This window comes from Phoenix dactylifera, chromosome 2 (genome assembly GCF_009389715.1).
Source record: "Phoenix dactylifera cultivar Barhee BC4 chromosome 2, palm_55x_up_171113_PBpolish2nd_filt_p, whole genome shotgun sequence".
Taxonomy (NCBI): Eukaryota; Viridiplantae; Streptophyta; class Magnoliopsida; order Arecales; family Arecaceae; genus Phoenix; species Phoenix dactylifera.
In genome coordinates, this window is record NC_052393.1 from 29,232,244 (window position 1) to 29,256,671 (window position 24,428).

At 44.6% G+C, this 24,428-nt stretch overlaps 2 protein-coding genes across 2 annotated transcripts; both read left to right on the forward strand.

The window, feature by feature from the left end:
* The first annotated feature begins 16,660 nt into the window (after positions 1-16,660).
* Positions 16,661-17,999, forward strand: LOC120104501 (aspartic proteinase CDR1-like). The gene has a single exon (XM_039115727.1). It carries the CDS (start codon positions 16,661-16,663, stop codon positions 17,948-17,950), a length of 1,290 nt encoding a protein of 429 aa, XP_038971655.1. The 3' UTR covers positions 17,951-17,999.
* Positions 18,000-21,088: 3,089 nt separating this feature from the next.
* LOC103720458 (aspartic proteinase CDR1-like) lies at positions 21,089-22,405 on the forward strand. The gene has a single exon (XM_008810164.2). It carries the CDS (start codon positions 21,089-21,091, stop codon positions 22,373-22,375), a length of 1,287 nt encoding a protein of 428 aa, XP_008808386.2. The 3' UTR covers positions 22,376-22,405.
* Positions 22,406-24,428: the final 2,023 nt, after the last annotated feature.

The following is a 24,428-nucleotide window of genomic DNA, read 5'->3' on the forward strand; positions in this document are numbered from 1 at the left end:
ATCCGACTACTCATACTGGAAGGCTAGGATGAAAATATTCATCCAAGCCCAAGACTATGAGATGTGGACCATTGTAGTAAATGGCCCATACATCCCATCCACATATGTAGAGGGTATCACGGTACCCAAATTAGAAAAGGATTGGGATGAACATGACATGAGAAAGGCACAACTAAATTCTAAAGCTATGAATGTGTTTTACTGTGCCTTAGACAGAAATGAATTCAATAGGGTCTCTACTTGCAACTCTGCAAAAGAGATCTGGGATAGACTTGAAGTGACCCATGAGGGCACAAATCAAGTTAAAGAATCCAAAATTAATATATTGGTTCATAAGTATGAACTATTTAAAATGGATTCTAATGAGACAATCACTAGCATGTTCACTAGATTTACTGACATTGTCAATGGCCTAAAAAGCCTTGGCAAGAACTATACTAACAGTGAGCTTGTCAGGAAAATCCTTCGGTGTCTACCAAGGCCGTGGGAAGCTAAAGTGACGGCAATCCAAGAAGCCAAGGACTTGAACAAATTACCACTCGAGGAGCTTCTTGGATCCTTAATGACGCACGAGCTAACCATGAAGCAACACAACGAGGAAGAGTCCTCCCACAAGAAAAAGGTAATAGCTCTGAAATCTACTTCATCTAACAAGGAATTATCTTGCAGTAGCAGCAGTGAAGGAGAAGAACATGAGGAAGATGATGGTGAGGCACTTCTTGTGCGCAAGTTCAAAAAATTCATCAACCACAAGAAGGCTTATCATCAAAGGAGAGGCCCCTCAAATTCCTACCGCAAGGACAAAGGTAAGGAAAGGAAAAATGAGGGGATTGGGTGCTATGAGTGCAAAAAGCCGGGACACATCAGAGCTGAGTGTCCCTTACTAAAGAAGGGCAGCAAGTACAAGAAGAAGAAAGCCCTTGTCATCACCCTATCGGACTCCGACACATCATCTTCATCATCGGATGAAGAACAAGAAGAGAAGGCCAATTTCTGCTTCATGGCCAATGAAAATGAGGTAACTTCCGAAACACAGCTTGATTTTACATTTGATGAACTTTATGATGCTTTTAATGAATTAATGATAGAATATAAGGCAATAAATCTTAAGAATAAAGAACTAAAAATAACTAATCAATCATACCTACATAAATACGATAAATTAGTTAAGGATAAGGATTTAATCACCAAAGAAAATATAGAACTTAAGACAAGCAACCAACTTTTAACTCAAAAGACTAATACCTTAACTAAAGATAATGAAAAACTAACTAAGGAATTTTCAGAATTTAAAAACCATAAACAAATCTTAAACAAGGATCTAACAAACAAACTAAATGATCTAAAAACAGAAAATCAAACACTAACTAAAGAACTTAACAAATACAAACCCTTAGTTGAAAAATTTACATATAGTTCTGAAAAGTTAAATATGATACTCAATAGTCAACGAGCAGTATTTAATAAAGCGGGTTTAGGATATAAACCAAGAAATAAACAAAAACTTCTTAGTAACTTCTTTGTTAAAGCTGGAAAAACTAAAACTAAGAAAATAACCTGCTTTTGTTGTGGAACTATAGGTCATAAAGCAAATGTGTATAATTTTAGGAAAGGTAAATCAAGAAGAAAAATTAAAAGGGTATGGGTTCCAAAAGGAACCAACTTGACTAACCATGAAGGACCCAAGAAAACTTGGGTACCTAAGTTGACATGATTTGCTTGTGTAGGAGTGTCTTGCAGCCAAGGTCAACAAAAACTGCTGGTATTTGGATAGTGGCTGCTCAAGGCACATGACGGGTGATAAGGATCAATTTTTCACCCTTGAAGCTAAGAAGGGAGGTGCTGTGACTTTTGGAGACAACAACCAAGGTCACATCTTTGGTATTGGTAAAGTTCAAATCACCCCTTCAACTTTTATAGATAATGTTAGATATGTTGATGGTCTTAAGCATAACTTGTTAAGCATTAGTCAATTATGTGATAAAGGATATGATGTTATGTTTAAACCATCACTATGCATTATAACAAACCCTAATGACAGTAGTTTAGTTTTTAAAGGGATTAGACGTGGAAATGTATATGTTGTTGACCTAGAAGATCTTGCAAAACATAACCAATGTTTAGTTGTTAATGAAACTAAAGATAATGATGCTAGTTGGTTATGGCACCGTAAGTTAGGTCATGCAAGCATGGACACAATAACTAAACTAGTTAAAAGAGATTCCGTGATAGGTTTGCCAAAATTAAAATTTGAAAAGAACAAAATATGTGAAGCATGTCAATTTGGCAAACAATCTAGGAACTCATTTAAATCCATAAAATGTGTCTCTACCTCTAGGCCTCTAGAATTATTACACATGGACCTATTCGGACCAACTAGAACAACAAGCCTAGGTGGAAATAAATATGGTCTAGTTATTGTAGATGATTACTCTAGGTACACATGGGTCATGTTCCTAGCACATAAGGATCAAGCATTTTCTGTTTTTAAGAAGTTCCATAAGGAAGTAACAAATGCTAGAGAGTCTTCAGTCATAGCCATTAGAAGTGACCATGGAACTGAATTCGAAAATCAGTCATTTGAGGAATTTTGTAGTAAAAAGGGGATAACCCATAATTTTTCTGCACCTAGGACCCCACAACAAAATGGAGTTGTGAAAAGAAAAAATAGGACTCTAGAGGAAATGGCTAGAACTATGTTATGTGAAAGTAACCTCCCTAAGTACTTTTGGGGAGAAGCCATTAATACTTCTTGCCATATATTAAATAGAGTTTTATTAAGACCCATCATAAAGAAAACATCTTATGAACTTTGGAAAAACAGAAAACCAAAAGTTAATTACTTTCATGTTTTTGGATGTAGGTGTTTTGTTCATAATAATGGAAAAGATAATCTAGGTAAATTTGACTCTAAATCGGATGAAGGAATATTCTTAGGTTACTCTACAACTAGTAAAGCCTATAGAGTCTTTAATAAAAGAACCTTAGTTATAGAAGAATCTATACATGTTGTATTTGATGACTCTAGTGACATCTCCTCTAGTAAGAAAGTTAATTTTGATGATGATGTTAAAATTCTTGAAGAAAAGATAGATGAGATGGCATTACAAGATGATAATCAAAAGTTGAGTGAAGGAGCATCATCAAGCCAAGAGGCTATTGTGGATCATGGGCTAACTAAAGCTTGGAGGTATGCTCACGGGCATCCTAAGGAACTAATTCTAGATGATCCATCTCAACCGGTTAGGACTAGAGCATCCCTTGGAAATTTAAATAACCATCTAGCTTTTGTCTCACACTTTGAGCCCAAACACATAGAAGAGGCCGAAAATGATGTAAATTGGATAAATGCAATGCAAGAAGAATTAAACCAATTTACTAGAAACAAGGTATGGAATCTAATAGAGAGACCTTCTGAATATCCTATTATAGGCACGAAATGGATTTATAAAAATAAACTTGATGAAAATGGAATTGTTATAAGGAATAAGGCTAGACTAGTAGCAAAGGGTTATAATCAAGAAGAAGGTATAGATTTTGATGAAACCTTTGCTCCTGTAGCTAGACTTGAGGCTATTAGACTATTATTAGCATATGCATGCTCTAAGGACTTCAAACTTTTTCAAATGGATGTAAAAAGTGCATTTTTAAATGGGTATATTAATGAGGAGGTATATGTAGAACAACCTCCTGGTTTTGAAAATCATCAATACCCTAATCATGTATATAAACTGAACAAAGCACTTTATGGTTTAAAACAAGCACCTAGAGCATGGTATGAGAGACTTAGCAAATTCCTATTAGAACATGAATTCTCTAGGAGAAATGTAGATACAACCCTATTTCTGAAAAAGCAAAACAAAGATATGTTATTAGTACAGATTTATGTTGATGATATCATTTTCGGTGCTACTAACAATCGCCTCTGCGAAGAATTTGCTGATTTGATGCAGAGTGAGTTTGAGATGAGCATGATGGGAGAGCTGAACTACTTCCTCGGGCTTCAAATCAAACAGTCTGAAGGAGGCATCTTCATCAATCAAGCCAAGTATATCAAGGAGATGCTCAAGAAGTTTGATATGGAGGAAAACAAGTCAATCAGCACCCCTATGAGCTCATCATGCAAATTAGATCAAGATGAATCAGGTAAATCTGTAGATCAAAAACTTTATAAAGGTATGATAGGATCCTTATTGTATCTTACTGCAAGTAGACCTGATATTATGTTTAGTGTTTGCATGTGTGCTAGATATCAGGCTAATCCTAAAGAATCACATCTAGCTGCAGTTAAGAGAATTTTTAAATACTTAATAGGAACTAAGAACATAGGGCTATGGTACTCTAAAGAATCTAGCCTAAACTTAATAGGATACACAGATTCAGACTTCGCTGGATGTAAGCTTGATAGAAAAAGTACCAGTGGATCGTGTCAATTTCTAGGAGAAAATCTTATCTCATGGTTTAGCAAGAAACAAAACTCGGTTGCATTATCTACTGCTGAAGCTGAATATGTTGTAGCCGGGAGTTGTTGTGCTCAAATCTTGTGGATTAAACAACAATTAGAAGATTATGGCATTAAACAAGATAAAATTCCCATTAATTGTGATAATACAAGTGCCATTAATCTAACTAAAAATCCAATTCAACATTCAAGAACTAAACACATTGAGATAAGACATCACTTCATAAGAGATCATGTATTGAATGGTGATGTGACACTCCAATTTGTTTGTACTGATAATCAATTAGCAGACATTTTTACAAAACCCCTAAGTGAAGAGAGGTTTAGTGTGCTTAGGAGGGGATTAGGAGTGATTGATCCATCCTAGTGGTGGTTTCCACTAGATTCATTGATTTTGATGACTAGATTGTGGTTAAAATAGAGTTTCTTTTCAATAATCATCAAATCAGATCATACTTTAGTGTTTTTCCCCCATTTGGCACGATTATAGCATGATTTTTAGGTGCGTGCCAAGGTTAGAGACGACTCAAGTAAGTTTCAGAGTCGGCTCCTAAGGGGGAGTCGACTCGCGCATTTGCGGGAGTCGACTCGCAAAGATGGCAGCAGAGGGGGAGTCGACTCGCATATAGTCGGGAGTCGACTCGAAGTCTTCAGGCGCATAAGGAGAGTCGACTCGCGCATATTCTGGAGTCGACTCGAGGTCGAGTCGACTCGCGACTCAGTGGAGTCGACTCGCAGTCGGGATCCGACTTTTTAACCCTAGATTTGTCGTTTCGAAAATACTTTTCTCTCAAGCCGCCACTGTTCAAAAGCCCTAGAGCCGACTCCTAGGTCGTCCCCGATCGTCTCCAACCCCTTTTCCGTCGATCTTTCACCGGTTCTTAGGTTTTTCATCCCTTCCTAGGTCGCCCCCGGTCGGTCCCAAGCCTCCTCCGTCGACCTTTCTCCATCCTTTAGGTTTTTCATTCCGTCTAGGTCATAATGCCGCGTAAGACCGTTGTCCGGAAGAGGTCCCGACCCGAGGCCGGTCCCGAGCGGCGCTCCAAGGCGCGGCACGATCCCGCGAGGCAACCACCTCCGGCTCGTTCCCCGCCTAGGGCGGTTCCCGCGAGGCCATTGGCCGGGAAGGCCGTCACCACCGGGAGATATGTCGATTTCGACTATCTCTCCCGGGAAGGGTTCACCATAGGTGATAGGCTTAGGGCACAGGGATTAGAGTACTTCCTCACTTTAGATCTCCCCACTTACCCTGGCCTTGTTAGAGAGTTCTATGGTACCGTCCATCGGGGAGATGGGGGTATCGAGGGCACAGTAGCCGGTGTCCCTCTGTTTGTTACAGAGGATCTTATTGCCCACATCCTCCACCTTCCATTAGTAGGGGTGGCTCCCACACACCCTGAGGACAGGGTTGAGGCCCTTACGACCGTTCTAGGGCATCCACCCCAGTCACCTCTAGACGAGGTATCCGCTAGCTCACTACCGATTGAGGTGCGGATCCTTTTGAGTATACTGTCTAGGTCCATCTTCCCTAAGACAGGGAGATTTGATTTTATAAATGAGAGAGACCTAGCTCTTATGTTTTATATTCTTCAGGACACCCCGATCAACTTCCCCAAACTCATCTATAGGTATATGTGTGAGCCCCTAGATAGACCTAGGCTCACCCTCCCATACGGCATGATATTCACCCTTCTGTTTAGGGAGTACGAGATTCCCATTCCTGAGGAGGAGCCTTTTCGCGTATTGCGATGGACTGATCGCACGCGTGCAGGGACCCTACACAGGATGGGGTTTCGGAAGAGAGAGGGGATCTGGGTTAGGAAGTCGTCCCTCACCTCACAGACCACCAGACCTTCCCCCAGTCCTGAGCCCGATTCAGACTACCCAGACCTTCCAGACCATCCAGATCTTCCATCCACTCCTGCTCCTACCACCTCAGCCGGACCCTCCTCCTCAGCCACTCAGCCTATGGAGGTCCGGATCTCGTCTGAGCAGCTCCGGGAGCTGCGGCAGGAGATAGTCCGAGATCTGCTCCAGGAGCTCCGGGGTGCGGTGCCTACTCCCTCTCCTGCGCCCACATCTTCCGCATTGGTCCCTTTCCTGACAGCCGTGACAGACATGACGGCTGAGGTGCGGCAAGAGATATACAACATGAGGACCTTGATACAGGCCCAGATCCACAGCATGAGTGAGGTCACGAGCACCACTCGACAGATGCGGGATGACATCGGCCGTGACATGTCCACCACCACCGCAGGGGCCGAGCGCTTGTCGAATGTGCTCATCGACAAGCTGGACGGACTGCAGAAGTCAGTACTCGAGCTGGATACGACACAGAGCAGGGCCATCCAGGCCATCATTCGCCAGCTAGAGAACGTGACCAATGCGGTCCAATCACTCGTGGAGCGCATGCCTCGAGGAGATACATCCTCGAGAGGAGGAGCCACATCCTCGAGAGGAGGAGTCACATCCTCGAGAGGAGGAGATACATCCTCGAGAGGAGGACCTACATCCTCAAGGAGACCGTAGCTACTTTTTGTATTTTGCTTTGACATGTATTGCTTTACGTTACTTATTGTATTCTGAAATGTACTTACATACAAATTAATACAATGAGTAGCCGCATTTTTCTTCAATAATGTGCCTTTTGATCTATGTTTGATTGTGTGTTTTGATTACCTCCTTTTTGATATGATGACAAAAAGGGGGAGAAATATGTATAAAATATGTAAAAGGGAGAAAAATATGCATAAAATATGTAAAAAGAATCAATGGAAATCAATAAAAAGATAAACTCTTAAAACACACAAATTCGTTCTTAGTGGATTCGGTACCTCGAGGCTCATTATCTCTCTTTTGGGGCTCCTAATGGAGTAATCTCCAGAATCTATTCAAGGGATATTTGGAGATTAGCTGAATCCTACTTAAGAACAAATTGACAGATTTTTCCTCTAAAAACCAAAAAAAATTCAGTTCAAAAACTTCAAAGCATTAAAGAAAATTCAAAGAATCAAAACATAGTAGAATACATATGTTGAGGGGGAGAATCTGAATTTTAATCAAGCAAAATCATTAATGACATATAAGCCAAACAATTGATTGTATAATATGAAGGCTTATATAATTCCAAATGAAAGGGGGAGCTTTAACTCCGAAATTTATTGTTTCACTCCTTTCAAGCTTGGATAAATTGAATTACCAGACATTTGAATTCATTTATGGATTTTATTTCATTGTTTATTGTGCAATTCACTTTACATATACTCAGTGTTTTGTCATCATCAAAAAGGGGGAGATTGTGGAGTGATTGATTAAAACCCTATTTGATTTTGATGAGATCAAAGCAATTGAGTATATTTCTTGTTTACTAATGAATTCAATTAAGTGTTTCAGTGAAAATCTTGTCTAAGTGTCTCAAGACTTGGTTCATAATTTTTGGATAAGTTAAGAAGTCAGCTTGAACCAAAGTCTGAGACTCGAGTCGACTCCAGAGTATCACGAGTCGACTCCAAGCGTATCAAGTTCACTGGCACGAGCTCCAGTCGACTCCGGATCAGTACGAGTCGACTCCGATTGAGAACAGACAGACGAACTGAAAGCTTCAACTCAGAACCTGTCAACGAGTCGACTCCCGAAGTGTGCGAGTCGACTCCGATGTTCATCGAGTCGACTCCAGGATAGTAAGAGTCGACTCCAAGAGGAACACAAAGAAAAAGTCAGAGAGCAGTTTTCGGGTCTGAGATTCGAGTCGACTCCAGTGAAACGCGAGTCGACTCCGATGGATGGCAAGTCGACTCCAAAGAAGGTGAGAGTCGACTCTCAGAGGAACACAAGAAAAAGTCAGAGAGCAATTTTCGGACTCTGAGATTCGAGTCGACTCCCGCAATATGCGAGTCGACTCCAAGACTCCGCGACCATCAACAGACAGAAGACCAAGTTACTGCCTCTGAGATTCGAGTCGACTCCCAGACAGCTCGAGTCGACTCCAAGACAGCTTCACATCAAAAAGGCAGAAGACCAAGTTTCGGAAACTGAGAGCCGAGTCGACTCCGAGGAAGTTCGAGTCGATTCCAAGACTGGACGAGCCAAAAGACAGAGAATCGGGAGTTCGGGCTCTGAGATTCGAGTCGACTCCCAGGACAGTCGAGTCGACTCGAGTGGATCAAATTCAAAATTGGATCCACGGACTTCAGTGGATGAGCCGACTCCGAAATTGCCAAGTCAGCTCCAGAAGTTGGCGAGTCGACTCCAGGTCAAGACGAGTCGACTCCCAGTCGTGAAGGCAACTTTAATTCAAATTTGGAACAGTTGCCGAGTCGACTCCGGAAAAGCTTGAGTCGACTCCCGCTACAGCCGAGTCGACTCCTGATCGCGCGAGTCGACTCTAACCCACCAACGGACACATTGTCAGGCTGCGCAGAGTGTGCAGAACGGGCAGAAAAAGCTCTCTAACGGCTAGTTTCCGTGGGGGTTGGTTTAAATAGCCACAGAAGACTGTAGCAAGGCAGAGAAGAACCATTCCACTCCAACTAATCAAGCATTCAAGCTCTGCAACGTGTTCTTCAACGAAAAAGAGGAAGATCTGCATTTACTGCATCCACCTACATCTTCCCAGCAATTAAAGCCTTCTCCTCCTGCATTCAAGTTGACTACTCACTCAAGAGGAGACCAGAAGTTTAAGAATCCATTCCTCTTCTCCAACCTAAAAGCGTTTGAGGCTTTTTAACTTCATTTATTGTTCATATTGTCTTTTATCTGCTTTTGAGAAGCTGTATTTTTCTGTTTCTTCTTTTTATTTACACATTGTATTTGCTTGGTTCAATCGGGGGATTGAATCAAGGGGATTGAGGTTGGTTGGTGAGCTGAGTGTAAAATCAACGTGTGTAAGGGTTCGATTGTGATCCCGAGAAAACAATCGGGGTGGTTCTAGTCGGTGAGCCTGGGAAAACCGACCGAGTTCGTTGTGAGCTCGTAAAACAACAAGTTTGGTTGTGAGCTTGGAAAACAACCGGCTGTAATCCAAGGGGGTTATAGTGAATTCCCAAGTGAGACTTGGGGAGTGGACGTAGGAGCAAGGGTTAGCTCCGAACCACTATAAAACTTGGTGTTTGTGATTGCGTGTCTCTATTCTTCTTCCTTTCATATCACTCACAGCACATAGTAATTAATTAAATAACTTACACTAGTTTTAATTACTTATCCACATCGTTTTAAATACCCAAATTATTTTAAAACCCAATTCACCCCCCCCTCTTGGGTTGTCTATCTGGGCAACAGTCTTAGTTTCATCTCCACCGGCGCTACTAAAAAGTGTCGGCAAATTTTTGTATGCTCAGAAAATTGCCGACGCTTCTTTCTTGCGTCGGCAGAAAAGAGTCGGAAAAACTAATTTTTGCTGTAGTGATCCTACAAAAAGCCTGTACTCAAGTTTTGCAATACTCTGGTATCCTGTGTATTTAATGCACGATGTGTCATTATTTTATTTCTAGCTCGAATTTACATAATTGTAATTTCAAGTTAGATTATAATTGCGTACAAAATTAATGGGCTGGACATAATTATGCTACATCTACATCTACATCCAAGCCAGTGGGAATTGAACGTTTGGTTTTGAGTTTTGACGGCTGAATCTGCATTTGAATTTAACTTTTGAAAATTACTTTATGGGAATTTTCGAACGATTAGAAAATGTCGTCACTTGCTATGGAAATATGAGATATACTGTAATTAATGACATATGGATATATCTTTCCATCTTTGCATAGCAATCATAGTAATGTTTTTAATGTCTATGTGGAATAGCTTCCCTTCGCTTCCCTTTCTCCCAAATGAAGGAAACAATCGAAGATCAATTATGTAAAAAAAATCAACTGATTTTCCTCTAGACCACAAATATAACAAATATTGATTTACAGCAAACAAATACCAAATAGAACCTGGATTTTCCAGGTTTCCCTCGCTCCTTCGAGTTTGCCCCTTCTCCACGAGGCGGATAGACGTCAGATCAAGTCGTCATACATGTACCCGAAAGAAATAATACTCCCTCGTTTGCCACTAGATTACTGGGAGAAGGAGATAATACTCCGCTTGGCAGCGAAGGCAGGGAGACCGTTGGCCCTGGACGGCGCCACGGATCAGGGGAAGAAGCGGGGCTTCGCAAGGGTGAAGATAGAGCTGGACATTAGCACTCCCTTGAAGCCAGGCATGTTCGTCAATGGCAGTTCGGAGGATTGTGGGGGAAAATTCTGGCAGGCATTCGTGTATGAAAATCTGCCAGAGTATTGTTTCAGATGTGGGCAGGTTGGCCATGGAAGGGTCAACTGCGCTTCAAACTCTGCCGCGGTGGGTGAGGAGGAGATAGGAGGAAGCCACAGAGAAGGGAATGATGGAGAAGGAACAAACCTACTGAAGGCTACCATTCCAGTGGGAGGAACGGAGTTTGGGAAGGAGGAACCTTTGCTGTATGGCCCTTGGTTGGCCACTCACTGCCTCGGACAAGGGAGGATGCCCAAGGTGGACAGCCGGAAGGAGAAGCCAGCGGTCCCGTCCAGTTCCGGCTCGGCACAGGGCCCCCCTGTTCCAACCAGAAAGGGGGTGAGTCTGCCCATCGCTACGCCGGACTCGGAGGGGTGGCAATATCTATCCAAAGTGGCCCGGCGGAGGTCGTCGGAGATGGCGAAGGCGGGCGACATATCGGGCGGAGGCTTGGCTTCAAACGGCATCCCATTGGGAGGGCGGACAGTTGGGATGATGGTCCTCCATTCGAGCAGGGAGGGGAAGGGCCCAGTGGAGGTCCAGACGGAGGAGCCCACTGGGCGGAGCCTTACAGACGGTCCGACGAAGGGGCCCAACGGGCCAGGCCCAAGTGCTTTTAAGGAAAGGGCGCCCTACGGATCGGGTCCAAGCCCGTTCAAGAGGCCTAGTGGATTCGGCCTCCCCAAGACTCGGTCGACCCAGACTCTGGATGGCCCGGCATCTTCGTCCTCATCCAAGTTTGTGCTTCCAGGGGTGCAGGATTCGGCAGCCTCCCGTTCGGCGTGTAGGGGGGATGGGGATCGCCGGTGGAGCTGAAGTTCGCCACCACCTGTGGCGGCAACAGCTGATCTCCAGACTGGAGATAATCAGAGGAACCGGCAGCCGTGGACACCCAAGAAACCTTGGAGGGGTGTGGCTCGGGCAGTGCCGGTAGCGGCGGACTGGCGGAAGCGGACGGTGACGAGGCAGGATTCCGGTGAGGTTGATGAGCCTATGACCGGACATGGGAGGTTGCCATCGCTGGGTGTAGGGGATGATGGGCTAGGAGTGGGGGACGGCTCAGGCCTTGATGGGAGGACAAAGAGCAAGGCGTGCCGGCTAGCACGCCCAAATAATGGTGGCACTGATGGTGGGTCTGGGGAGGTCGGTGCGGAGGTTGAAGGTGCTAACTAGCGCCCATCAAAGCCCCTTGACCCTGTAGTGTGCCATTCGGCACAAGGAACAGTGAAGCGAGTTTCATCAATGAAGGGTCTTGTGCAGATAGGGGAGTCTGGCTGTGCTGGAGTTGGCAGTGGGCAGCGGGGGGAAGCAGAGGGCCGTGAGGAGGGGTCTGTTGACATGGCGTGCCATTTGGCACTATTGAATAGTGAAGGGAGGCATCTCCAATTGTTGCTTCAAATGATGGATTCAGCTAAGGGGTTAAATCCTAATGTCGTGTAGATTGAAGGGGAGAGGAGCGTGAAGGTAGATGTTGGTAGCGGTCTTGGGGGAGTGGACCGTGCAGCCTCATCGAGTGTATCATGAAAGTTATCCTATGAAATTGCCATGGAGCGGAAAAACCTTCCTTTGCCCCGGCTTTCCGCAGATTGGTGCATCAGCATAACCCGGATATTTTTGTTTTACTAGAGACCCGGTTATCGGGGAGGAGCCTACAAAAGGCAAGGAGGGCAGTGCCGAGGTCTTGGGAGTTCTATGCAGTGGAATCTCAAGGCCTCTCGGGAGGTATTATTGTCACTTGGGCTCAGAGCAAATGCAGAGTTGACATTTTTAATGTTTGTACTCAAGAGGTGATTATGGTAATCTTGGAGGGTAGCGGCAATCCATGGGTCCTTGCAGCTGTGTATGCTAGTACCGAGTTTAGGGAGAGGAGGATTTTGTGGGAGGAGGCTTCTCAACTGATCAGGCAGGGTCAACCTATGTTGATGGCAGGTGATTTTAACTGCATTGTCAGTGCCCAGGAGAAGATGGGAGGGAATCCCTTCACTTACAAAAGGAAAATTAAGGAGTTTCAAGATTTTCTCGACTCGAATGGATTGGTTGATTTGGGCTTTTCGGGTCCGCGGTTCACTTGGTGCAATAATCAGCAGGGATATACCGAGTATGGGAGAGACTGGACAGAGCTTGTGCTACTGGTGGGTGGGTTCAGTGCTTTCCAGAGCATCATGTCAGACATTTGCCGAGGATAGCGTCGGACCATTATCCATTATTGGTGAGTACTGAGGCATTTATTCATGTATGTTCTCCTTTTAGATTTGAGAAGCTTTGGCTTTGCTATCCGCGATCTTGGGAGATGATCAGGGAGGCATGGAGTGTACCGGTCAGGGGGGATGCTATGTACCGGATGTCCCGGAGACTGAAACTGACAAGAAGACGATTGAGGAGGTGGAACCACGAGGAGGTGGGGAATATTTTCAGGAGGATTGAGGATTCAGAGGAGGCCATTACCAGACTTCAGTCCCAGGAGGCCCAGAGTGGAGGTTTATCGGAGGAGGAGATGGGGGAGCTCAGATCACATTTGGCGTTGCATGATTCTCTTCTCAGACAGCAGGAGATACTCTGGAGACAGAAGTCGAGGGTACAGTGGATTTTGGAGGAGGATCGGAATACCAGATTTTTCCATCAGGCGACATTGATCAGGAGGCATCAGAACAGGATTAGAGCCATCAGAGGTGAGGATGGGCAGTTGTTGGAGGATCCGGATATGATACCGAGGATTTTGGAGAGCTTCTTCAGGGCTAGGTGGATCGAGGAGACAGGGGGTGTGGGCCCAGTAGATATTCCGATGCCTCTGGCAGGGGTGACGAAGGAGGAGATTGCAGCACTGATCAAGCCAGTATCGGAGAGGGAGATTAGGGAGACGGTCTGGTCCCTTAAGGGGGACAAGGCTCCAGGGCCGGACGGCTTTCCTCCGTTGTTCTTTCGGAGATATTGGTCGATTGTGGGACAGGACATGACGGCAGCCATACAGCAGTTTTTCAGCACAGCTACATTGTCTGCTGACTGGCAGAGGACGTTCATCACATTGATATCGAAGCGGCAGGATGCTACCGAGCCGGGGCACTTTCGCCCGATTAGCCTGTGGACGACCATGTACAAGGCTACATCAAAGATACTTGCCGTTAGGTTGAGGGACATTCTCCCGAGGCTGATTAGTCCAGAGCAGGGGGCTTTTGTGGGAGGGCGGAGTATCACTGACAACGTGCTTATTGCACAGGAGTTTATGTTTGATCTTCGTAGGGCCCCGAGGAGGAGGAGCTTGATGGGGATCAAGCTTGATATAGAGAGAGCCTACGACAGGATGAGATGGAATTTTGTGGAGCAGTCCTTGCAGGGGTTTGGTTTTCCTGTGAGATGGATTAGCTGGGTCATGGGATGTGTTCGGGGCCCCTCTTTTGCTATTTTGGTGAATGGCATGCCGTCCCATTTCTTTGAGTCATCTAGAGGATTGCGACAGAGATGTCCTCTCTCCCCCCTGCTTTTCATTATCTGTGTAGATGCACTCTCGAGAGCTATTTGATTTGCTGTGTCTATGAGTGAGTTAGAGGTCTATAGGCCAGTGGAGGGGGCTACTCCGATCTCTCACATGCTATTCGCCGATGATTGCTTATTGCTAGCCCGGTCGTCTTGACAGGCCGCAGGAGTCATCAGTAGGATACTTCGGGACTATTGTGCAGTGTCGAGTCAGAGTATCAATTTGTCAAAATCAGCTATCTACTTCAGCCCGAAGGCTACATTGGCAGTGAAGAATTCTATTTTGGAGATTTTGGGGGTAGGTGAGCAGGATGGTACTTTGAGATACTTGGGGATTCCTCTTTCAGGTCAGCGACTACGCAGCAGAGACTGCTCCTCTCTGGAGCTTAGTATCAGACATAGATTGGAGGGATGGCAGATGCATACATTATCGATGATGGGGAGGATTACTTTGGTTCGGTCAGTCCTTACTTCGATCCCTACTTACTTTCTATCCAACTCTCTCATTCCAGTGACATTTCTGAGGACTCTTGAGCAGCTCTTTAGGAACTTCATCTGGGGAAGGAGTAGGGGTAGAGATGGGATTCACTTATTGGCATGGGAGGTTGTGTGTCAGCTGACCAGATTGGGAGGTTTGGGGGTGTAGTCATTGGTGGTGAGGTGGGAGGTTTTAGCGGCACGGCATGTAGCTAGATTTATGCTGGAGCCCGACAGCATGTGGTCCTCATTGATGAGGGCCAAGTATGGTCCTTTGTTGCCCGGGATACGGGCTGGCCGTCACCACTCACCGGTTTGGAGGGAGATGTGTGCCAGAGCCATGTTGGTGCTTCCGGAGATTAGATGGGCCATCGGGGACGGGCGATCTATCGATGTTTTGGAGGATAGCTGGGTGATTGAGCAGCCGATCAGCCGGCTGCCGATCATGGTGGATTCGACAAGGTTGAGTGGATACAGAGTATGTGACTTGATGGACTCTGCTGGGGGTCGATGGAGGACTGGGCTGATTCGGAAGGTGTTTGGGGAGCAACTGGCAGAGTTGGTTCTGGCCCTTCCGGTACCAGCCCGGGAGGAGCCTGACAGGTTAGTTTGGAGGTCATCAGGCCGGACGCGGATACGAGCTAGGGATCTCCACGCTTTGTACAGTAGGGAGCCGGCTCGGCAGATTGAGGGAGGATGGATTTGGAGGATGCGGATTCACCCACGCGTGGCGCTTTTCATCTGGAAGGTGGCATGGGGATGCCTACCAACCAGAAGCTTGCTAGTTCGGCGAGGAGTGCGGGTCACCCAGTTCTGTGGGGTGTGTACGGAGACTGAGGAGACTATTGATCATGCTCCTTTGCAGTGTCCTAGGACGAGAGAGATATGGAGTAGATCACCTGCTCCCTTATCCCAAGTGGTGGAGTCGGTATAGGATATGATCCATTTGCTGAGTGTTTCTATGTGGAGTCCCAGACTTTGGGAGGGGGGATCCTCAGAGCATATCTGGCCTACCACATCTGGTTGGACAGGAATGCTGGCATATTTGAGGGCAGGCGGTCGCTTCCGAGGCTGGTGGTGGAGAGAGCTGTATTGCAGGCGAGGGAGGTCACCGCAGCTACCACGTTGTTCTCTTCTGAGATGGCCAGGGACATCTGGGGCACTCTTTCTGCTGTTATAACGCCCAAGTTCGCCCTTGTTTCTTGGGTGCCCCCACCCTTTGGTCATCTCAAAGTGAATTTCGATGGTGGTATGTCGGTGGATGGTGTATCTGGAGGTATCAGATTCGTGATCAGAGATTCTTTTGGCAGACTAGTAGCAGCCGGAGGCCGGCGCACTCCTGGGATTACTGTTGTAGGGGCAGAGCTTTGGGCTGCATGGGAGGGGCTGACATATGCGAGGAGGACCCTTGGAGCCGAGAGGGTGTATCTCGAGGGGGACTCTTCTGTGGTGATTGACTGAATCCGAGGTGTGGATAGATATGGGGATGGCCATCCTCTTATCAGAGAGACTCGCAGGCTGGTTCAGGAGATGGGTGGGCTGCAGGCAGTACATGTGTTTCGGGAGGCGAACAGAGCAGCAGATTGGGTCACCTCCTTCGTCGCTCGGCACTCCAGAGATTTTCTATGGACAGCTATAGGAGATATTCCCTCTCTTTTATACTTTTTACTTTCTGGCAGGATGTACTCAAGTTAGAGCTATATAAATGCCGCATTTACCAAAAAAAAAAAAAGAAATAATAAAATCAAATCGTCATATTAAGAACAATCCCATTACCATATCAGGCCAAGAATGGAACGTTGCCGAAGATAGAAGGTTCATGCAGGCTGACCGAAGAATGTCCAGCTTCACTGCATGCAGCCCGTGCATCGATCTCCAGCGAATCCTTTCACCTTCTGATATCCCTCCACACAGAGCACACCCCTTCATTTTCCCCAGCTATAAATACTCCACCACTTCACCAGCTCCGCAAACACATCCAGAAATCATCAGACAATGGCTTCCTCTTCTCTTGCTCTCTCCTCCCTCCTCCTCCTCCTCCTCCTCCCTCTCCTGGCCTCGGCCAAGGGAGGCTTCAGCGTCGAGCTCATCCACCGCGACTCTCCAAAGTCCCCACTCTACGACCCTTCGAAAACTCTATCCGACCTGGTCCTCGAGAACGCCCGCCGCTCCATCGCCCGCGCCGACCACCTCCGCCGTGCCTTCTCCCTGGCTGCCTCCGATGGCACTTACCAGTCCCCGGTCGTCTCTGACACCGCGGACTACCTCATGGAGGTCAACGTCGGCACGCCGGCCAACAAGTTCTTCGCCATCGCCGACACCGGCAGCGACCTTACCTGGACCGACTGCGAGCCCTGCGAAGGCTGCTACCCGCAGGATTCCCCCCTCTTCGATCCCACAAAATCTTCCACCTACCGCGACATCTCATGCCAGGCGGACGCCTGCGCCAATCTCCCCCATGCGAGCTGCTCAAACGACAGCTCCACGTGCCAGTACGCCTACGGCTATGAAGATGGATCGCACACTTCCGGCAATCTTGCATCCGAGACCTTCACCTTCGACGTTGCCGGCGGCCGCCCCGTCAAAATCCCCAAAGTGGCGTTCGGATGCTCGCATGATAGCCAAGGGAGCTTCAGCAACGCAACCGCCGGGCTTGTCGGCCTCGCCCGCGGTTCTTTGTCTCTGGTTTCCCAGCTGGGCTCCGTCATTGACAAGAAATTCTCCTACTGCTTGGTTCCTTACTCCGAAAAATCCGTCTCGAGCAAGATCAGCTTTGGTGCCGACGCGGTAGTCTCGGGCCGGAATGTGGTATCCACTCCTCTTATCCAGGGTCTTAACGACACTTTCTACACCGTTTCTCTCCAGAGCCTTACCGTCGACGGCGATAGTATCCTGGTGAATAGCGGGGATGTTATAGTCGACTCAGGCACGACCCTGACGATGCTCGATCCAAGACTGGTGCGATCATTGGAGGATAAGTTGACGAAGATCATCGATCTCCCGACGGTAAAAGATCCCGAAGGGGTGTTCAACCTGTGCTTCGATGTCAGCAAAAGCCGGAAAGTACAATTCCCGGATATCACGTTCCAGTTCGACGGGGCGGCTTTGACATTGAGCTCCGTCAATACGTTCATTCCGTATGACGAGAATACTGCGTGCCTTGCTATCGTGCCGACCGAGGAGCTTGGGATCATTGGCAACATTGCTCAGCAGAACTTCAACATTGGCTATGATCTCGAGAACCAGAAGCTCTCCTTTTCCCCCGCGGATTGCACCAAGTTCTGAAGGGTTCTTATTAGCTATCGATGTTTTCCCTTCAGTGTCTCCGTTCACTAGTTTATGGACTTTTGTCTTTCCATTTAATCTATTAATCTGCACCGAAATATTTCATAATAAATTTCTATGTAAAACAAATAGAGTTCACTCATTTTAATTCTTTCTATATCTATACCACTAAAAATGTCTAGAAAAAAGATCACTCATTTTGGTACTCTTCGGCCCACCCATTGCTTGGGTACGGAATTAAAATTATGTGGGAATATATTTTACTATGATCCGAATGAGCTCTATCCAACATCAGAAAACATATATAAATTTCTTGTCCAAAATATATAAAGGATTTTTCCTTTTTTTTTAAATTTTGCATAAAAAATTCACTTTGTAATCAAGTTTGCAAAAAAAAACAAATCAGATTTATTTTATCTGCAAGAAAATATATAGTTAGGGTTCTTGGATAATTCTATTCCGGAGTCTAAGTACAAGATGCAAAAGTTTAAATAGATGTCTTGTGCATATTTAATAATTAACTATGCATATCACTTATTTTATACTTACGTCCATGGATAGAGTTTGCAAACTCTTAAATATTTATCGTTTTCTAAGAAAGAAATTAAACTTTTTCTAGAAAATTAAAATTAAATATGTTTTCAATAAAAAATCCTTATTCTCTTTTTAGCCCGAGAATATATGTGTGTCTGTCTATAGAGGCCAATCTCGTAGATACAAGAAACAAGGAGGATAGTTTAGCCAATGGCAGGATCGATCTGAAATTTATCTATCGGGCTGAGCTGTAGCATATGTCAAACACCTGAGCAGCCGTTCAAACCATCTAAATCCTATATAAAAGACAAGGATTCTCCCACCATTTGCTGCATGTAGCCTATGCACACATCATATATTGGCCAGCACCCCAAAGAAGATATTCTTCTACTAGGGGTGGCAATTTACACTGCCCTATCGGGTACCCGACCCAACCCGACCCAAGCTTAATGGGGTAGGTTTTACCCCATCCTATCGGATTTAGGGCGGCTACGGATAATCAAAAAATCTATCTTAAACTCGACCTACATATATATAACTCTTCATAATCTTCTCCTTGAAGCAAAATAAACAATTGGCTTCTTTAGCCTCACCATACCAAATCTGTCTAACAAGCCTCGTCTAACTCTGCTCGCCTTGTCCCACCCTGAGACTCTACCCACCCTGCCTGGCCCCGAGGTAAGTACTGGGCAGGTATAGGTAATGGCCTATCCGATCCACATCTGATCCGTTGCCATCTCTATTCCCCTCTCTTTTTATTGGGGCCATTCCATTTTCCCTCCCTCCCCCCAGATGAGTGTCCTTTTCCTTTCAAGTTTATTAAACATTAGTTTATTAGCTTCCTCTTAAATTTGACTAAGCTCTTCCTACAAAAATGACACACCAACACCTGAGCCTTTTCATTTTGATCACACGGATGAACTAAAGATCTTTGCTCAACATCCATAGTTATGTTTTCTTTTTTATTTTTGTAAGAAAGCAAAAAACTAAATTTGATTACTCTTGTAACAACTTTCCCTCACTCCTTTAACCTTCCTCTATCTCCACCATCCAATAAAGTTGTCACACCCCGACCTGTAGGCATGGACCGAACATGTGGTAGGTGGCCGTACTTCCTCAGGGTTAAATTGCAATAGGATATACAAGGCATGCATTTATCATACATATAAATATCAACTCAAAATCAATGTAGTGATATTACTACAACAAGGCACATATAAGGTCAACTAGTTTCTAATTTCCTTTCAGCTCAGCCTATAGTCCATATCCAATCTATTCTTCGGCATCTAAAAAATATACGAAGAGATGATTGAGCTAGAGCTTAGAAGTCATCTTTACCTCTAGATGGATCAAGCATAATATGCTTAAAGCATCAATTTTCAAAATATAAGATTTTCAATTATAACCAAAATATTTTGATAAATACATGATGTAAAATATGTTTATGATCATAAATTTTAAAATATGTAATGCAATTAATTAAGAAAGAATTTTCAAATCAATATAGGTAAATCATCTGCTCCCTCTTTTAGCCTTTACTATGGCTATGATCAGCTAGTGGAAAGCCTTGCAAGAGACGAACTCCTAACTACAATATGCGATCATTAGCATATGCTAATGATTTAGCAGCCCTGAAGGAAACTACCTCTAAAATCACGCTAAAAATATACTTGCAACTACAAGTGTCAGCCATCTCACCCTACTAGAATAACTGAAAGTAAACTAACTCCAGACTATAATATGCCGTCAATTGGTATGTGCCAGTGATTGCACTGGAGGTTTGGAAAGAGACTTTATTTTGAACCCATGTGATCATAGCCATATTAGATTGCAAACATGAAAAGTGATTAAATCAACATGAATTTTGATGCAATAATAATTCAATTCATGCCCAAGTAAATCATTTAATGCTTGATCCTATATTTTAAAATTTATTTTTTATGATCATAAATTTTAAAATATGTAATGCAATTAATGAAGAAAGAATTTTCAAATCAATATAGGTAAATCATCTCCTCCTTCTTTTAGCCTTTAATGTTTTTAATCAATATAGGTAAGTCATGGTAACGTCTTTAATGTCTTTGTGTAATAGCTTTTCTTCACTTCTCTTTCTCCCAAATGAAGGAAATTTAATTATGGAAAAAATCAACGGATTTTCCTCTGGACAACAAATATAAAAAATATTGATTTACCGAAAATAAATACCAAATAGGACCTGGATTTTCCAGGTTTCCCTCGCTCCAAGTTTGCCCCTTCCCCACGAGGCGAACAGACGGCAGATCAAGTGCCTATTTACATCGTACAGACGTACGTCAGATCAAGTCGGCATACATGTACAGGAAAGAAATAATAAAATCAAATCGTCATATTAGGAACAATCCCATTACCATGTCAGGCCCAGAATGGAACGTTGCCGAAGATAGAAGGTCCATGCAGGCTGACCGAAGAATGTCCAGCTTCACTGCATTCATGCCTGTGCATCGATCTCCGGCGAATCCTTTCACCTTCTGATATCCCTCCACACGGAGCACACCCCTTCATTTTCCCCGGCTTTAAATACTCCACCACTTCACCAGCTCCGCCAACACATCCAGAAATCAGACAATGGCTTCCTCTTCTCTTGCTCTCTCCTCGCTCCTCCTCCTCTTCCTCCCTCTCCTGGCCTCGGCCAAGGGAGGCTTCACCGTCGAGCTCATCCACCGTGACTCTCCAAAGTCCCCACTCTACGACCCTTCGAAAACTCTATCCGACCGGGTCCTCGAGAACGCCCGCCAATCCATTGCCCGCGCCGACCACCTCCGCCGTGCCTTCTCCCTGGCTGCCTCCGATGGCACTTACCAGTCCCCGGTCGTCTCTGACATCGCGGCCTACCTCATGGAGGTCAACATCGGCACGCCGGCCAACAAGTTCTTCGCCATCGCCGACACCGGCAGCGACCTTACCTGGACCGACTGCGAGCCCTGCGAAGGCTGCTACCCGCAGGATTCCCCCCTCTTCGATCCCACAAAATCTTCCACCTACCGCGACATCTCATGCCAGGCGGACGCCTGCGCCAATCTCCCCCGTCCGAGCTGCTCGAGCGACAGCTCCACGTGCCAGTACACCTACAGCTACGGAGATGGATCGCACACTTCCGGCAATCTTGCATCCGAGACCTTCACCTTCGACGTCGCCGGCGGCCGCCCCGTCAAAATCCCCAAGGTGGCGTTCGGATGCTCGCATGATAGCCAAGGGAGCTTCAGCAACGCAACCGCCGGGCTTGTCGGCCTCGGCGGCGGTCCTTTGTCTCTGGTTTCCCAGCTGGGCTCCGTCATTGACAAGAAATTCTCCTACTGCTTGGTTCCTCACTCCGAAAAATCCGTCTCGAGCAAGATCAGCTTTGGTGCCGACGCGGTAGTCTCGGGCCGGCATATGGTATCCACTCCTCTTATCCCGGGTCGGCAAAACACTTTCTACACCGTTTCTCTCCAGAGCCTTACCGTCGACGGCGATAGCATCCCGGTGAATAGCGGGGATGTTATAGTCGACTCAGGCACGACCCTGACGATGCTCGATTCAAGCCTGGTGCAATCATTGGAGGATAAGTTGACGAACATCATCGATCTCCCGACGGTAAAAGATCCCCAAGGGTTGTTCAACCTGTGCTTCGATGTCAGCAAAAGCCGGGAAGTACAACTCCCGGATATCACGTTCGAGTTCGAGGGGGCGGCTTTGACATTGAGCTCCGTCAATACGTTCATTCTGTATCACGAGAATACTGTGTGCCTTGCTATCGTGCCGACCGAGGAGCTTGGGATCATTGGCAACATTGCTCAGCAGAACTTCAACATTGGCTATGATCTCGAGAACCAGAAGCTCTCCTTTGCTCCCGCGGATTGCACCAAGTTCTGAAGGGTTCTTATTAGCTATCGATGTTTTCCCTTCAGTGTCTACGTTCACTAGTTTATGGATTTTTGTCTTTCAATCTATTAATCTGCACGGAAATATTTCATAATAAATTTCTATGTAAAACAAATAGAGTTCACTCATTTTAATTCTTTCTATATCTATACCACTAAAAATGTCTAGAAAAAGATCACTCATTTTGGTACTCTCTAGCCCATGCATTACTTGGGTTCGGAATATATGATTAAAATTATGTGGGAATATATTTTACTATGAACCGAGCATCGAGCTCTATCCAACATCAGGAAACATATATAAATTTCTTTTCCAAAATATATAAATGATTTTTCCTTTTTCTTAGATTTTGCATAAAAAATTCACTTAGTAATCAATTTTGCAAGAAAAATTAGTCAGATTAATTATTTCTGCAAGAAAATATGTAGTTTGGGGTTCTTGGATGATTCTATTCCCGAGTCTAAGTACGAGATGTGATAGTTTAAATAGATGTGTTGTGGATATTTCATAATTAACTATGTATATCAGTTATTTTGTACTTACATCCGTGGTTAGAGTTTTCAAACTCTTAAATATTTATCGTTTTCTAAGAAAGAATTTAAACTTTTTCTAGAAAATTGAGAATTAAATATGTTTTTAATAAAAAATCCTTCATTCTCTTTTTAGCCCGAGAATATACGTGTGTCCGTCTATAAAGGCCAATCTAGTAGATATAAGAAAGAAGGAGGGTACGTAGTTTACTCAGTGGCAGGATCGAACTGAAATTTATCTATCGAGCTGAGCTGTAGCATGTGTCAAACACCTGAGCAACCATCCAAACCATCTAAATCCTACGTAAAAGACAAGGATTCTCCTACCACTTGCTGCATGTAGCCTGTGCGCACATCACATTTTGGCCAGCACCCCAAAGAAGATATTCTTCTACTAGGGGTCGCAATTTACACTACCCCATCGAGTACCCGACCCAAGTTTAATGGAGTAGGTTTTATCGGCTACGGATAATCGAAAAATCTACCTTAAATTCGACCTACATATATATAACTCTTCATAATCTTCCCCTTGAAGCAAAACAAACAATTGGCTTCTTTAGCCTCACCATACCAAGTCTGTCCAACAAGCCTCATCTAACTCTACTTGCCTTGTCCCACCCCAAGACTCTACCCATCCTGCCTGAGGCAAGTATAGGGTAGGTATGGGTAATAGCCTACTCTCTTTTTATAGGGGCCATTCCATTTCCCCTCCCCCTCTTCCCCCAAACGGGTGTCCTTCCCCTTTCAAGTTCATTAAATATTAGTTTATTAGCTCCCTCCTAATTTTGACTAAGTTCTTCCCACAAAAATGACACATTGTTCCAGCACCAACACCTGAGCCTTTTCATTTTGATCACATGGATGAACTAAAGATCTTTGCACAACATCTATAGATATGTTTTCTTTTTATTTTTGTAAGGAAGAAAAAAAACTAAATTTGATTACCCCTGTAACAACTTTCCCTCACTCTTTTTACCTTCCTCTTTCTCCACCATCCAATAAAGCTGTCACACCCCGACTTGTAGGCATGGACCAAACATGTGGTAGACTACCATACTTCCTCGGGGTTAAATTGCAATAGGATATATAAGGCATGCATTTTTTTCATATACTTTAATATCAGCTCAAATTTAATGTAGTGATATTACTACAGCAAGAATATTTATACCATAACAAAATTTAGAATGATGTTTAGAGAATCTTATAAAATAAAAACATACAACTATCTTATCAATTCATTAACTTAAGCAAAGTACGTATAAGGCCGACTAGCCCCTGATTTCCTTTTAGCACAACCTATAGTCCATATCCAATCTATTTTTCAGCATCTGAAAAATATAAGAAGAGATGATTGAGCTAGAGCTTAGAAGTCATCTTTACCTACAGATGGATCAAGCATAATATGCTCAAAGTATCAATTTTCAAAATATAAGATTTTCAATTAGAACCAAAATATTTTGATAAATACATGATGTAAAATATGTTTATCACCATAAATTTTAAAATATGTAATG